Source organism: Leiobunum rupestre, chromosome 7, assembly GCF_980474605.1.
Source record: "Leiobunum rupestre chromosome 7, qqLeiRupe1.1.hap1, whole genome shotgun sequence".
In the NCBI taxonomy this organism is placed as follows: Eukaryota; Metazoa; Arthropoda; class Arachnida; order Opiliones; family Sclerosomatidae; genus Leiobunum; species Leiobunum rupestre.
Genome location: NC_143390.1, coordinates 48,028,229 through 48,042,770, shown reverse-complemented (window position 1 = coordinate 48,042,770; position 14,542 = coordinate 48,028,229). Strand labels below are relative to the sequence as shown.

The 14,542-nt window shown below is 32.9% G+C and overlaps 1 protein-coding gene across 6 annotated transcripts; it reads right to left on the bottom strand.

Annotated features, from left to right (window-relative positions):
• Window positions 1-287: 287 nt before the first annotated feature.
• On the bottom strand, window positions 288-13,572 carry alpha-Cat (catenin alpha). 6 transcript variants are annotated; one of them, XM_090154941.1, is made up of 20 exons: window positions 13,388-13,572; window positions 13,071-13,201; window positions 12,812-13,000; window positions 7,931-8,107; window positions 7,569-7,688; window positions 6,904-7,176; window positions 6,623-6,826; window positions 6,314-6,547; window positions 5,896-6,145; window positions 5,625-5,825; window positions 5,387-5,538; window positions 5,063-5,153; window positions 3,854-3,912; window positions 3,590-3,771; window positions 3,412-3,517; window positions 3,216-3,350; window positions 3,061-3,153; window positions 2,972-2,998; window positions 2,736-2,890; window positions 288-2,649 (listed from the first exon to the last, which is right to left on the bottom strand). In XM_090154941.1, exons 2-20 carry the CDS (start codon window positions 13,179-13,181, stop codon window positions 2,646-2,648), a joined length of 2,763 nt encoding a protein of 920 aa, XP_090011067.1. In that variant the 5' UTR covers window positions 13,182-13,201; window positions 13,388-13,572; the 3' UTR covers window positions 288-2,645. The 6 variants fall into 6 exon arrangements, with proteins under 6 accessions (XP_090011067.1, XP_090011068.1, XP_090011065.1 ...); XM_090154942.1 differs by having other exon boundaries at window positions 288-2,890; window positions 7,931-8,097; window positions 12,811-13,000; XM_090154939.1 differs by having other exon boundaries at window positions 288-2,890.
• Window positions 13,573-14,542: the final 970 nt, after the last annotated feature.

Genomic DNA, 14,542 nt, shown 5'->3' with positions numbered 1-14,542 from the left:
CGGGGTGTCGCCTGGTTCCCCGAGGGGATCGTTCACGATACCGTAATTTCGCTTCCCCGGTACCACTCAGCCCTCAGCACGATACCACCCACCTTAGCTTAAGGAAGAAGCAGAGCCTTAGTTGGCCAGCATGAAGGGTTGCCCCTCCACCTGTTACTCCCTTCCACCACGAAGAGGTACAAGGTTGCAGTTTATGGAAGGGTAATATAGCTTTAAACGGCCGGTATGCCTTTTAGTAGGTGCCAGCAATTGTCAATAACTTTAAATAACAAACACCATATTTTGCTTCTAAATCTTTATTTCTTACACGGATTATATAAATATGGGATTTTTCTTGATATTTCATTTAAAGGGAATAAAAAAATTTGTCTAAAAAGTCGTTATTTTTTAGCCAACATTGAAAAGATTCTACATTTTTATTTCACTGAGGCACTTTAGTAAAAACATAAAAACCTGCACTCGCATATCAAATAAAAACATTCGTGACATTACAAAAATATCAATCCAATAATCTATACCCATTCGCTGTTTTTCCCCTAGCTTATCAAATTTTATACTCCCAAAAAGCCACGTTTCCTCATTGACCATTTATTCGCTTTTATTTAAATTAATCAGAAAAAAATACTTTATTGTAGTAGGGTATTCGTTATTGGAAAAGGGTAAAAATTTTAAACCTATAATCTTTCTAAAAACACAGTAAGAATCTGAACTACGACATTTTGCATTCTTTTGTCACCCATTTTAAAAATTAAAGTTACGAGGGATAACATGGAAAGATTTGTACCTTCTGATATTCATAGTAATTGAGCCCTTGTCTATTTTTTGAAATATGGAATGAACATTTTTCGCGCAAAACGCCTTTTAGACAACAACGGTACATTAAATACTTTCCGTGATAAATTGATTACAAATATGTTGGATAATTTTGGTTTAGCAAATTCTTCCTTTATAGTTAAATATATAACCAATCAAAAGAAGAGATTTTACAAGAAAATTACATAAAAGTAGTATATTGTTCATGTGTAGAATTAGGTTTATTTTCCTATAAGTATAAATGTAACTTTCAAAGTTTTCTGGTATCTAAAGTGCTCATGAAACATGCAGTTTTTTTAATGTACCAAAAATGTACCCAAGTGCTGTGCAGAGAAATTAAGATGTAAATTAAATCTAATACAAATGCTCAACAATCAAATTAAAATAAAAATAAAATGGAATGTATAAGACTTCATAAGCCTATTGTAAGTAAAATTAATTAAAATTGACAGCTTTTAAAATGAATTTTGCTCAAGAAAATACCTTTACATGTTATGGTCAAAAATGAGGTAAATAAGACTGTTTGCCCAATTCATGTAGTGCTAGTCTCAACAAAAAAACATCCTATTAAATTTGGTCAATTAAAAACTGTGGAACTAATAGTGTTGTGAAGTTGAAGGGTATATACATAGTAAGATATAGTTACTACCTATACAGATTATCAGGAATCCATAACGCTACTTATTTGGTTTATGATTTCTGGTGGTACGGTTTATTTTTAGCCAAGGCGCCAAAAAAGGCTAGAGCAAAGAATATTAAGCCCCAGGAATGGAAGGATTGATATTATTGGCTGCGTGTTTTGGCTGCGCTATAAACTTCCGGCAAAGAAAATCAGAGTAACCGGAAACGGTTACCTCACCCGGTCTCTCTTTAAAAACGAGCTACACCTTCCATTCCTGGGGCTTTATATTCTTTGGCTAGAGACCCTGGTTTTGACTATAGTGGTTCATATGATAATAATAGTTAAGCCTTGGCTTAAATAAGTTCTTTTCATATGCCATTTGCTCATTTTTAACCATGGCTAGATTATGTATGTACTCTTTTTAATTGCCATCCGTAAGATAGATATTTGACATCATTGAGCCACAACCCACAGTTCCACGACAAAATAACATAAGTACCAGGACAGCTAATCATTCCAAGTAGCAGTATGGATTCAGAATTTACCTTAATTACCATTTATGGTTGTAATACGTTTGAATTTTCAAAGAATTAAACATGTTGTTTAAGAATTAAAATTGATTAAACCCACAAATTTTTGGGTTTTGCTGCACAGCACTTTGATAATAAATATAACTGATATGGGTTGACCACTTATACGTATTTCACACTTGCAGAACAGGCTAGATTCTGGTAAAAATTGAATATTTAACCATTTAGTTTGAAAAGCTGATGGCGGTATTATAATGTTTTTAACAAATATATTTTTCAGACTTCACACAAACAAAATACTTTCACATCTATTTTTTTGATAAACAAAACGTTTTTCCAACATTATTGCATTTTAAATAGTAAGAAAGTTTATTGTTTAAAATACATTTAACGTATTAAACAGTTACAGAAATAAAAGTAGAAAAATATAAAACCCCTTTGTATTCTCAATCCCCAAATATAAGGCTTTAGGGAATGTTTATTTTTAAATATTAATTAAAAAATGCATTAGAAAGGACGTTACCTTCTTGGTCACAATTACTGTGGGAGATTTAGTTTTTATATCTTTCTCAAAAATCAGTAAATGCAATTGGTTTTATATCAATTGCCATACATTCAGTTGCCTCGGAATAATTTTGCATATTTAATAATAACCCAAAGTTTCTTGGTTCAAAATGGTTTTATCTGTGGGTTATACAAAGGTCTTTGTTACGGGAGGAGTCCGTTTTATAATAATGTCTCAATTTTTTTAAGTGAACATTCAAACTGACTCAGCGGGGCTCTGGAATTCACTAAGGGCTTTAATAGGAGCAATATTTTTCTTTTGAGAACCTTTACGAACTTTAGCTCTAACTTCTTCGGGTTTCTCACGTCGAACCAATGGTTTCTTTTCTGGTGCTTTCATTTTCCAAACAACAATTGGTGACTAAAAGCAGTAATTATTATCAATTTCAACTCTATACCTGCAACAAAATTAGTTTTTCCAGTATTCCACAAAAGTACTTACACTTACGATGCCACCACTTCTTGGATACTGGAAAAAATATTCAATTGATAACATGTCATATCACAATATTATAACTAAATATTTATTACCTTTGTTGAGGCGACATAAGATGCTTTTACAGTCAAAACGACAGCATTCATCAAATTTTTAGCGGCCTGGATTAACGAAGTTGCACTATCCAACTAAAATTTTTAAAAACAATATATCAAAAGTGTTAAATTAAGTGCTACCAAAATTTTATTACCCCTGAAACAATTAAGTTTCCAGATATGTTCTGTACATCGGCCTTAACTTTACTAGTGATATTTAATTGGTGACAGTACAAAGCGATTCTTTGCAAATAGGCCAATAAATCTTTTTTCGTATTCGATTCCGGACACTTTAAGAAAAATAGTATATTAATACAAGGAAAGCATTTGTGAAACATTAAGTAAGTTTACTTGATCAGCAATTAATCTGGCGAGTTTATCTAATTTTGTGCCATATTCTGAAATTTTTTTAGCTGCGTTAATCACATCCATTGTAGTCTTCAATGGCCCTTTACCCCTAATTTACATTTTGATTGGTAATCATTAGGAATCGTTAAAAAATTTGGAAATGAAAGTGAGGGCAACACACCTTGTAAAATCTGTCATTTCCATCATAATCATACACATTTGTTTAGCCAAAACAATAACGTCATTGCCAGTATCATCCCATTTGGCCACTTCCTGGTCAAATTTACTCTTTTCCACTCTAAATGTTTCTACCTGCGCCGCAATTTTTTGTTTCTCTTCTTCAGAAACAAATCTGTAGGCATCCTATTATGTAGATTAAGTTTACTCTATTAATATGTAAACTTATTCTAAAAATTTATTTTATTTAAAAAGGATTTTAACGAACCCTAGTATTGTTAACTCCAGTAATCTCAGGATATTCATCGTAATCTGTATGTGCACTCGCTATATGTTCAAAATTATAAATAATTTTTTATATTTTTTCAATAGGCATGAATGGTTTTTAAGCATATGCCACATGAACATTACCATAGGTGGATCATTAGTTTCACATTTCCAAAAATATTTGAGCATGAAAAATAAAACTATGTAAACGCCACCTATGATAAATTAACAAAGCAACGGAAGCTACGTATCGCTCCATGGAAGCAATGCCTAATGGTAGCCTATTAAAACCCCAATGAGAAAAAGCTTACATTTGCTTCTAGTTTCGTAAGCATTATCCTCATACTCTATTTCAGTCTCAGAATCAAGTTCATCAGCATCCTAATAGAAGCATACTAATCATAAGACACGCTGAACAGACAAACCAAAGCGTAATATCCATACATAATGCCTTTAGATAGTTTAATAAAATAGGTACAGTACTGTAGCTGATAAATACAGCATAAGTTTATAATTATGTTTACCATAAGTGTGTCAGTTGCCAATCCTCCACAAAATAAATTTTTACTGAAAGCAGTTACTAGGACAACACATTTTTGGTGGACTAAGCTATTAGGCCTAAAATGGGTTTTTACCTCGTTGTTATAGTGAGTGTATGCAGATTTCTGTGTCGAGGCATTCGTTAAGGTGTTTAAACTTGCATATTTATCTTTGTGCATAACTTCAATTTTACGTCACGCCACACATACCAATCAGAAATTATTTTGACTAACTGACACACTATAATACCCTTTTCAGACTAGGGCTATAAAACCAAGTTTAGTAAACAAAGGTTTATTTTTCATGTATATTTCAGTCCGAAAAAGGTGTTATGGAACATAAATATGGACTTGTGATACAGGACTTTAAACATAACAAAGACCAAAAATTTTAAACATTTAAAATATTCCATGAAACATTCTAAAAATCCCTTAAAAGATTTAAAAACTAATAATACTCTACCCTAAATTCTACTATTATTACCTAAAAAATAAATTATAAAAAATACATTCAAACTCTTAATTAGCAATAGGAAATTTGTATGTTGGTCATTACAAGACAACAAGACTGCGCAGCGGAATGCAAGCTGGCAAAAATTAAAAGCCTGGCTTGCAAAAGTTGCTCTTTCGATGAGCATCTCTAATTTTACTTCACTATTTAGCTTTCTTACATTTTTGTTCTGTAGAAATGTATGAATTATTAGTGGCAGAACCAGAGCGAACACTAAAGTCCACCTCATCTGGGTCTAATTCATCATCTTCCTATTGTATAAAATTTCATTATCTTGTCAGTTATAAGAATAAAATTCAGTCTAGCGATTTGTATTTTCATATCTTTTATGGTTTTCCACTTAGTTTTCAGAATATTTTAAACCTAACCCCTAGTACTTTTATTAACTAGTATAATCGGTTAAAGTGAGCTTTTAGAAGAAAATGATTAAATTGATAAGCTGATTTATATTTTTACTAAATACTATTTGAAAAGTAATACTAACCCGGTTCATGAGAACTGCTCTTCTAATTTCCCTCACTCCATCATAAACAAGCCTAGAAGCATCGATGAAATCATTTTCATCAACTTCTTTTGCTCCAGCTGAAGTCAACGATTCAACAGCTGCTTCAACACGATGAGCAAAATTAGGCATAACTGAAAAAGTTACGTATAACAAGTTCTTGGGTTAGTTGAGGTTGTTACCAAAAAATTTATGGTACACAAATTAATATTATTCATACCTTGATCTCTCAATACTGTCACAGCTTCAAGTACCCTGTCAGTATAAATTCCAGGCTCGTAATTATCCATCTCAGATGATACAACATTGCAAACACGAGCGGAACGTCCACGAATGGCACCAGCAGTTCGGTCTAAGGTGTCTCCATCGCCTTCTTGCAGTGCCAATACACATTTATTGACATCCTCCAAAATGTGATTTTCTTTTAAGTGATTAAGCAAAAGTAATTTTGTACTACAGGGTTATTGGCAAGTAAGAGTAGTTTTGCAAACCTGAAACTGCTAAAAAGTCATCAATTGTTGTGATATCATCAACCGCTTCTGTGAGAACTCTGACTTGGTTTTCCCAAGCATCTTTGAAGGCATCCATGTTTTCTTGAGCAGGTTTAGATCTTGGTCTTGCAGCCAAAACACGAGCTGCATTTATAACTTGAGGGCATAAATTATCAATTTGGGACGCTGCATAGCGAACCATTTTTACGCCATCTTCATTATTTGACATAGAGCAAGCCAAGTTGGCCACCTACAGATAACCATTTTTTTAAATCTTTAATTATGTAGGTAAGATAAAATTAAATTAAGACCTCTAAACAAAATATATGTAATAATCATTGTACATGTTTGGAACTTTACCAGACTGTTTATTAAGGCTTAGTGGGTAGGATAGGTAGGATGCAATGTGAATACATACTTCAACTAGTTTATTGGCATGTTCCGTGAAAACTTGAGCGTATTCCTCAACTTCTCTCTCATTTCCATTCTTAGCAGCTTCAATCAAAACCAAAAGTGGAACATTTGTTTCCAAAAATGAATCTGAGACATGATCCACTACAGCTTTACGAAGCTGTCTTCGTAAATCCCTGGTCTTATGAGTCATATGCTCAATGGCTTTATCAAGCTGTTCTGAAGGTTGCTTTTTACCAGCCTAGGAGGAAAATGTCGGAATATTTCACAATCTAAACAAAGCATTACGCTTGTCAACTTTGACAATCCAACATACATTAGCCATATATTCGGATAATAGGTCTTGAAGTGCTTGGCGAACTGCATTGCATTCAGCAACTATTCTCTCTCTTCTCTCATCTCTTGTACAAGACGAATCTGCCATCAAAGCAGCTCCACTTATAATACTCTCTAGTCTTTCCTCAAGAGCAGGACGGGTACGAATTTCATTATATGTTAGTGGATCAAGAATAATTCGTTCCTATAGTTGTAAATTGTTTGTATTTTGAGTAATACAGTAAAAACTGAAACAGTCCTTTTAAAACTTGATGACCTTACATCAAAATCATCTAAGGCTGCAGCCAATTCTCCAGGGCCATCATACGAAGGCTGTCCCAAAGCACCATTGGTTGATTTTCCTTGTGCAACATCACTAATGGTACTAACAGCTTCGCAAACTTGTTTAAAAATATAATCCCGGTTTTCCCTAGCTGCTGATAGTTCAGGATGACGTACGTAAACTTTGGACGCTGTTAGCAGCATCATACTGTTCTTCTTAAGAACAGCCCTAGCAGCAGCCAAATCATCCCTTAGTCGGGGATCTTTCAGTTCCTATTTTTATAAGTATCAACTCTGAAATCTATATACTATCACTCTGAAATAAAAATATTTTGTGCCTTGCCCCTAAAATGGTAATGAGACAAAATCCCCCGCTGCTGGACAAAATCACCCTGTTGCCAGACAAAATACTCGAATTCTTAGTTTTGGGGGGATTTTGTCCGGCAGCAGGGGAGATTTTGTCCAGGGGGGATTTTGACAGGGGTATTTTGTTCCATAATCCCCTAAAATAGTTTACCTAGTAGTTTTTTTTGTAAACTAGGCCTCTTTTAAAACGGTTAATTTTTGCCATAGTAAATTTATACTGATTAAAAAATATATTGATGAGAAAAATTATTTCTAAATTTTTTAAGATTCAAAGTGTACCCAAAAAACTAAGTACTTACAGATTGTCTTTTAGCAGCCTGTTGAATTAATTCACTTGTATTACGGCCAAATTTACGAAATGATTCTAGCAGTTCAGATTGACTGGAAGCATTTTTCACTTTTCCTAAATCATCTTCCACCTAACACATGTTAAAGCATGCACCAAGAAACACTTTTTCAGCAATTTTATACGAACACAAAATACATTGTATACAAAAGCTAATTGGAACTACCCAAAGAGATTAAAGAGTAAAACAGGTGCTACGTTCAAGTTACAAGTATTTTTAATTACATCTATATGATTAAATGATATCATTATTCTATTAATTTTAGAATTTAACAAAAAATTTTATAAGCTAATGACAAGAGAAAATGTACTTACCACTCGAAGAGATTTCAATAGCCTATGTACATCAACCATATCAGCGAGTATAAGCAATCGGGTAACTGCTGAAAGTAGATTTCTTGCTGCACGAACCATATTCCCCCTTTTCAAAGATGAGCAGGGATCTTCCGCAAACTCCCTTGAGGCCTTACTCATTGTTTCTCCTTTACCAGCAATCATAAAAATAAAGTTTTATATAATAATTGCAAAAAATATATTAAATGAGCAAGAGTAGTTAGCACTCTTTCCTTGTTATACCAAAAGCGACATAAAACCCAAAAGTGTGTGAGTATGGTGCAATGTTTAATGAGAGCTTGTTGCGAAGTAAAAAGAGGGAGTGGGAGAGGGGGAGGGCATTAAAAATACATCATAAAAATTGGAAATTTCTCCACTTCAGCACCACTGAGTGAGATTTAGAACGTATGACTTCGGGAGGGAAAACTGTGCCAGACCATAAACTAAATATTTAATTGCTAGTACTATTCCACCTAGTATGATATGTAGTCTATTGTTAGACTAGCTTTCCGAAAATATTTTAAAGGGCGCAAAGGTAGAGTTGACGCACTTTTGGGTCTTATTTTGCTTTTGGTTGTACTTAATGTTTTAAATTCCCTACTCAGTGTTATTAAAAAAAATATTTTTCCAATTGAGGTAGGACCAAAATATATATTAATCTAAAGATTAAAAAATTAATTTCACCACAGCGACACCCATCTCTAAAATTTTCAATACAGTCTTTACTGCAACATTTTATTAAGCAGATTAATGAAAGGAATAGGACGAGGTGTTTTATTGTTATGACCCATTATATCTTAAAAAATAAATAGATATGCAATTGAAGCAGAAGCTCTACCATTTCCAGCCCTTCGCCATTGAAATATTTCAATTCCGCTGAATTTACATTTCAATATTTTTTGCTAACATTCCATAACTTTCCAATTGCTACCAACCAGTTCCATTTGACATTATGGTTGGTCAAAGGGCCTCGCCAGTGTTCGAAAAATTTTGTAAAATTTTTCACATGATTTGCTTTATTTATTTATTACAAAAAAATTCTAAAAAGAACGACGGTTTGCGTTTTAATAAGTTTTTGAGTTTTTCGCTTCACTGAACTTTGGTTGCTAACTTAACCATTATTTCTGCAGTTGAAATTTAAAGGCTTAAAAGTCTCACTAAATACTTTTACTAAAAACGTTTTTTTTTAAACCAATTTTGTTTAAAAAAATCTTTTAAGTGTTAAAAATTTGTTTGTTTTTCACAATTGATAAAAGTTGAAAGAAGAATACAAATATTTGACTGTTTATTGATTTAAATTTGAAAATTTAACGTGCCTTGAAGCTCAGAGAATGGTTCACAAAACTGAACCATAAAAAAATAACACTTATTTTTTAAATAAATATATTTTGTACTATCGAGCAGGTATTTTTTTAATACCGTTTAAGGTTGGGGCAGATATCAATTCCAAATAAAGTTTTAATCCATCAAGGGTCAGCATCAAACCCAAATTTTAGTCGGGCCTTAATCCCATACAGGTTGGGTATCAGTCCCAAATAGGATCAGGGGCTATAGCTATTTTGAGTTGGGTAACGCGTTAATTTAGGGTCGGGTTGTCGAGCAATTTCCAGTTGTTTTGTATGATAATTTGTTGTCAGAATTTTTAGTTGGATTGCTGGTAATTTTATACATGCAATAGTGATAGTAGAGAAATTGTTCCAGTTAAATGTACAGTCGCCCGAGAGCATACTGACCAGAAAAAAACCGTCGGCCCAACTAAAATTCTGGTAATTCCACGGCCAATGAATTTGTACTTCAGGGAGGAGGCATTCAGCTTATAAAAGGGAAAATTCATTACCACTAGCAACCATTTACATTTTAATCCATACAAAATCCGAAGTTCAGATTTGAATCTGAAAACCCCCTATTACCATAATAATTCTACAGTTACGGTTGTTAATTATAAAATACCAATTCAATGTAGCTATGTGATTCTAAGTTAGTTCCTTCATACCTTGAAGGGAATAGTGCTGGTTTTCATTTGGCAATTTTTAATAAAAAAAATTTTGAGTTTCAGACAGACTTTGACAGTATTATGTAAAGTTTACATTACCAGCCTCAGTTACTCAGTATCAACATTGATATCGATATTCTTAACATTACTTAGAAAATTTCTATTAGCTTAGAAATTATTATCTTGTTATAAATATAATATTTACAAAAAATATAATTAAATGATTTAAATTAAAGAAAAACCAAATTATGCAATACTTCATTTCTAATTTTCATTAAGTAATCTTTAGTAATCACAAAGAATTGCATAGAAAATCAGTGCCTGAAATTGACCATTTCATGGTTTAAATTTTTGGGGTACTTTAAAGAAAGCTGTTTTTTTAAGGAGCTATAAAATTTTAAAAACTTATCGTATTAATTATACTAGTCCAAGATTCTTACATCATTCTTCTCAAAATGTTTGAAGTTTTTCTAGGATATCTCACTCTATATTGAAAATTATATTTAAATTTAGGTATCTCTGTAGTGTTTGTAAAATTTTAAATAACAATACTTGGAACTATCAAGAGATGGCGCTACCATCTTTAAAACCAACCCTTAATTAGATGCTTTATGAGCAATAACTCACTAGGCTTGTGCAAGCCTTAATTTTTGGGTCTAAAAAATTTCACTTTTCAAGTATCAAGACAAGCTTTGAAATTTTATCCAGCTTTCGAGCATTTAGGCTTAAGTTAAAAAGTAGTTTAGAGTACTCGAATAATTAGGCTTGGCTCAATAAAGGGGATTTCGAGTATTCTACGATAGATTTAGCTCTGAATAATTGGGTTAAATTAAGTAGTTTTAAACCTTTGCAAATTAAAAAGAAATACCCTTTTCTTTAAGGGGGACTACAGTGGCCATTGTCTACTTTCACGCTATTTCAAGCTGAACTCTTTTAATTTTGTATTTTAACTTATAAAATTAATATTTAAGTGTAGGACAGCCTCTTGTTTAGTGACTAAAATAAGTTTCACAATTTAAAATTTTCAAGTAATTAGGTAAGCACCCAAATACCCTTTAGTTAGGACCGTATATCTCGTTAACTATTAATATTAGAATTATCAAAATTATTTTAAGCACTAGAGGAAGGATCAGCCTAATAAGAAAAATAATTCAATTATGTAATTGTTAAAACAGAAACGTTCAGCTTGAACGAAAAAGAGGCTTTTACTGTATTTGTCCCCCTTAAGATATAAAGACATTATTTTTAAGAGATCAGTGTTTCTATTTCTTTAAAAATTCTTGGTAAATTGTTCCATTCGGATTCCCAGGAATTAAGTGCTGCGATTCGAAAGTCGGTATTTGCATATTTTGACAAAAAAGTCATAATAATAAAGAATTTTGTACAAATATAATTATTTTACGAAAGAGGAGACACCAATTAAGTTTAAAAAGTGCACAAGAGTTTTTATTTGAAAATTTTTTCACCCGACTAGTTTCGGACAAGTTAGTGGACCATCATGAGGGGTGACGGTCCGATAATGTGCCCGAAACTAGTAGAGTTAAAAAAACCACTACTTAAAATATTTCATTGTAATTTAAGCTAAAATCTTGTCAAAAAATTATTTTTCTTCATTTCACAGGCACTTCCATAAAATTATCTTTCAAAAACAAAATATTTTGGGTTAGTCAGTTTAACAGAATTGTTTGAATTTCATTATTTTCTTCATAAAGGGCTGTAAAAGTTGCAAAATACGATTGCTCTTTATCTGCTACCATAAGTCTAGTTTTACTTTTCAAAAGGGTAGAAAATCTCCATTAGGCTTAACACTTTTTTGTATCAACGTGTAGTCTCGTATTAAGACTTTTGGCACCGCCTTTAAAGTACAAAAATGTACCTGTACTGGTCAGATTTTTAGATCATTAACCTAACCAAAAGTAAAACCGGATACATATCTGAACTTACACCATTAGGTCTTTTGTAGAAAAAATAATATAAAACTACCTACTCAGCTTCAGTCTTAGGCGTACTAGCATTAGAAGGTGCATCGTTTTAGCTTTCAATTTTCAAAAAAAAAGGATAACATTTTTGAAACTTGCCTAACACTCTTTTCTAATTTTTCATTTTTCGCATTAGCTCATTTTCTCGTCTCAGCTAACTTTTTAGTATTTAAGTATAGCTTGTCTCAAGTTTTCCTAGTAGACTAACCCAGCTAGTGTACGAGGAAGAAAAAAGGTGCAGTATTTTTTCTATGCCCGCATCCACAGCACTGCTTGATTAAAATAGTCATTCTGTTAAAGGTGATCCTCGTGTCCATGATTTCATGTTCCGCTGGAGAAGCAAGGTACGCATACATATTCCACAGCATAGAGAGAACGCACACCATAAACCAAACTAGTACCGCATCTACTGGTATCTATGTATCAGATAATTTTTAAAGTGGTGGAGAGAGACACGAAACATGACATTGGTTGCGGCGTAAAATACCGCTTTCTTTAGGCTTCTCACTTTCAGGGCCTTTCAGACGTTTTCACTTTGGGGTTAAATACTTTATATCATATGTAACATATTAAGCTATAACTACGCATTTAAACATCGTTCCACATCATGACTGAGACTGCAAGCTTGTATAATTTCACAACATATGGCTTTTGTGAGCCAAGTTTGACTTATGCATTTATAACTTCCTTTTTGATTGGTCAAATAGACAGATATATGTTTTCAAAAGTACAATGTATACAAGCGTTTGAACCATACCTTTCAAGGTTGCATCTAAATTATTTTTATTGATATGTTACAGAAGCCAAAATTACGTGTATATAAACAATTTCGTTTTAGAATAGAATTGCCGATTAAACTTAAACATTCAATGAAAAAATTCAATATTCACCTGTTTTTCTCACTTCTTCAACAGCGGCCATCATTTCTTGGTGAATATCTGGATTTTCACTGGCAATTTCTTCGCCTTTTTCAATAAAATTTTCGGTAGCTTTTTCAACAGCAGCCACCAAAACATGAGCTCTTTTAGAACGCCCCTTTTTCTTTTTGGACGGTCCTTTTGTGTTGACTAAAGTTGTAACCTAATAAAAATGGGCCCAATGATAACTTGATACAAAAATTTCATATTTTACCAGCTGGTTAAAAAAATACCTGAATAACTAAAGGTTCTAAGGTTTTTTCCACAGAATGTGTCCTTATTTCGAGGTTTTTGGGGTCCCATTTCAATGTAATTGGTGCTGGCATTAAATCCGTGGCAGACATTGTTCAGTTCTTCTATTTAACTAGCAAAGAAGGTACAAAAGATGTTAATTCTGTGAACTTGTTTATGAAAAAGAATTACTAAATTGTAGAAATTTGATTAACAAAGGCTTATAAGTGACTAAATTAAAAACCTTTTTAAAAACAATTTTTCTTATCCACAAATATTTAAAGTAATAATTACTAGAATAAATTAGGGTAACGCTTACCTAGAAATATAATAAATTTAAGAATTTGCAACAGCAATCACAAAAATTAGGCAAATACTTAAGGTCACAAAAAACGATAGGGATGGGCCCACAAAAACTATAAAATACAGAATGTTCAAAATAACGTCACAAAGTACTTGCATAGTACTGACAAACTAGGGAAAAGGTAGATTGCCCTATCCGATTTTACATTGCTCTGTGTTTTATAGTACTATCAACCCTAGTGAAACGATTGTTCACAGTTCAGTCTTGACGATGCAGTTCAGTTCACTGCTCTATCAAAATTTATAACAGGGCTTCCCAGAGAAACGTTAAAAAATTTCAACAGAGATTCCAGCCTATATGAAAATTATTTTGACATTCTGAACCAATATCCTACAATAATCATAATTTTAAGGGCTTTTCAGAACTATCCAAAGACCAAATGCGATTCTGCTTTCTACCCCACCACCCCAGAGGTCAACACCATGGTTATATGTAATGCCATATGTAACATAATTACTCATAAGTATGCCACTAGCTCTATTTCTTCACTAACGGTTTGTTTCACAGATATTGCGTCATCCGTACCCTACGTAATATATTACGTCATATTTGTTGTCATTTTGACTTCAACGTATCTCAAATGCCGATTATGCCGTCTGATAAACCGACGGCCATTATTTTCGTAAACAAACCGGTTTGAGCAACCAAGGCTTAGGAGCTAAAATGAACTACAATATAGTGTCAAGTTCTGTTAATGTAATTAATTTGCAAATTAATGAAGTTCTCTGAGACTCACGTTCTAAAATAAATTTGCATTGTCAAATAAAAGAAGCAGGTTTATTGGAAAAAATAGTTGAAATTCAGGTTGAGCTTTTCTAGCGCATCTACAAGGTTGGAGTCTTTCAGTCACTGTCTTTGCAGATTCTTTTGAGCCTAGGCCTAACTCTTCTAGGCTTGATTTGGGTTTTAATAACGCTGGTGGAATATCCCACTTCGACGACTTGTTCCATTTTCGGAAAGCGATCACTTATTGGTCATTTTCCCCATCCTTTTATTTTTCTAAATTACTCATAATTTAACTTCATCCGCACAAACCGAGCGAGTTTATAAATTTCAATAAAGCTACATTGGGCAGACTAAAAGTCCGACGGAAAAAATTCCTTCTCAATT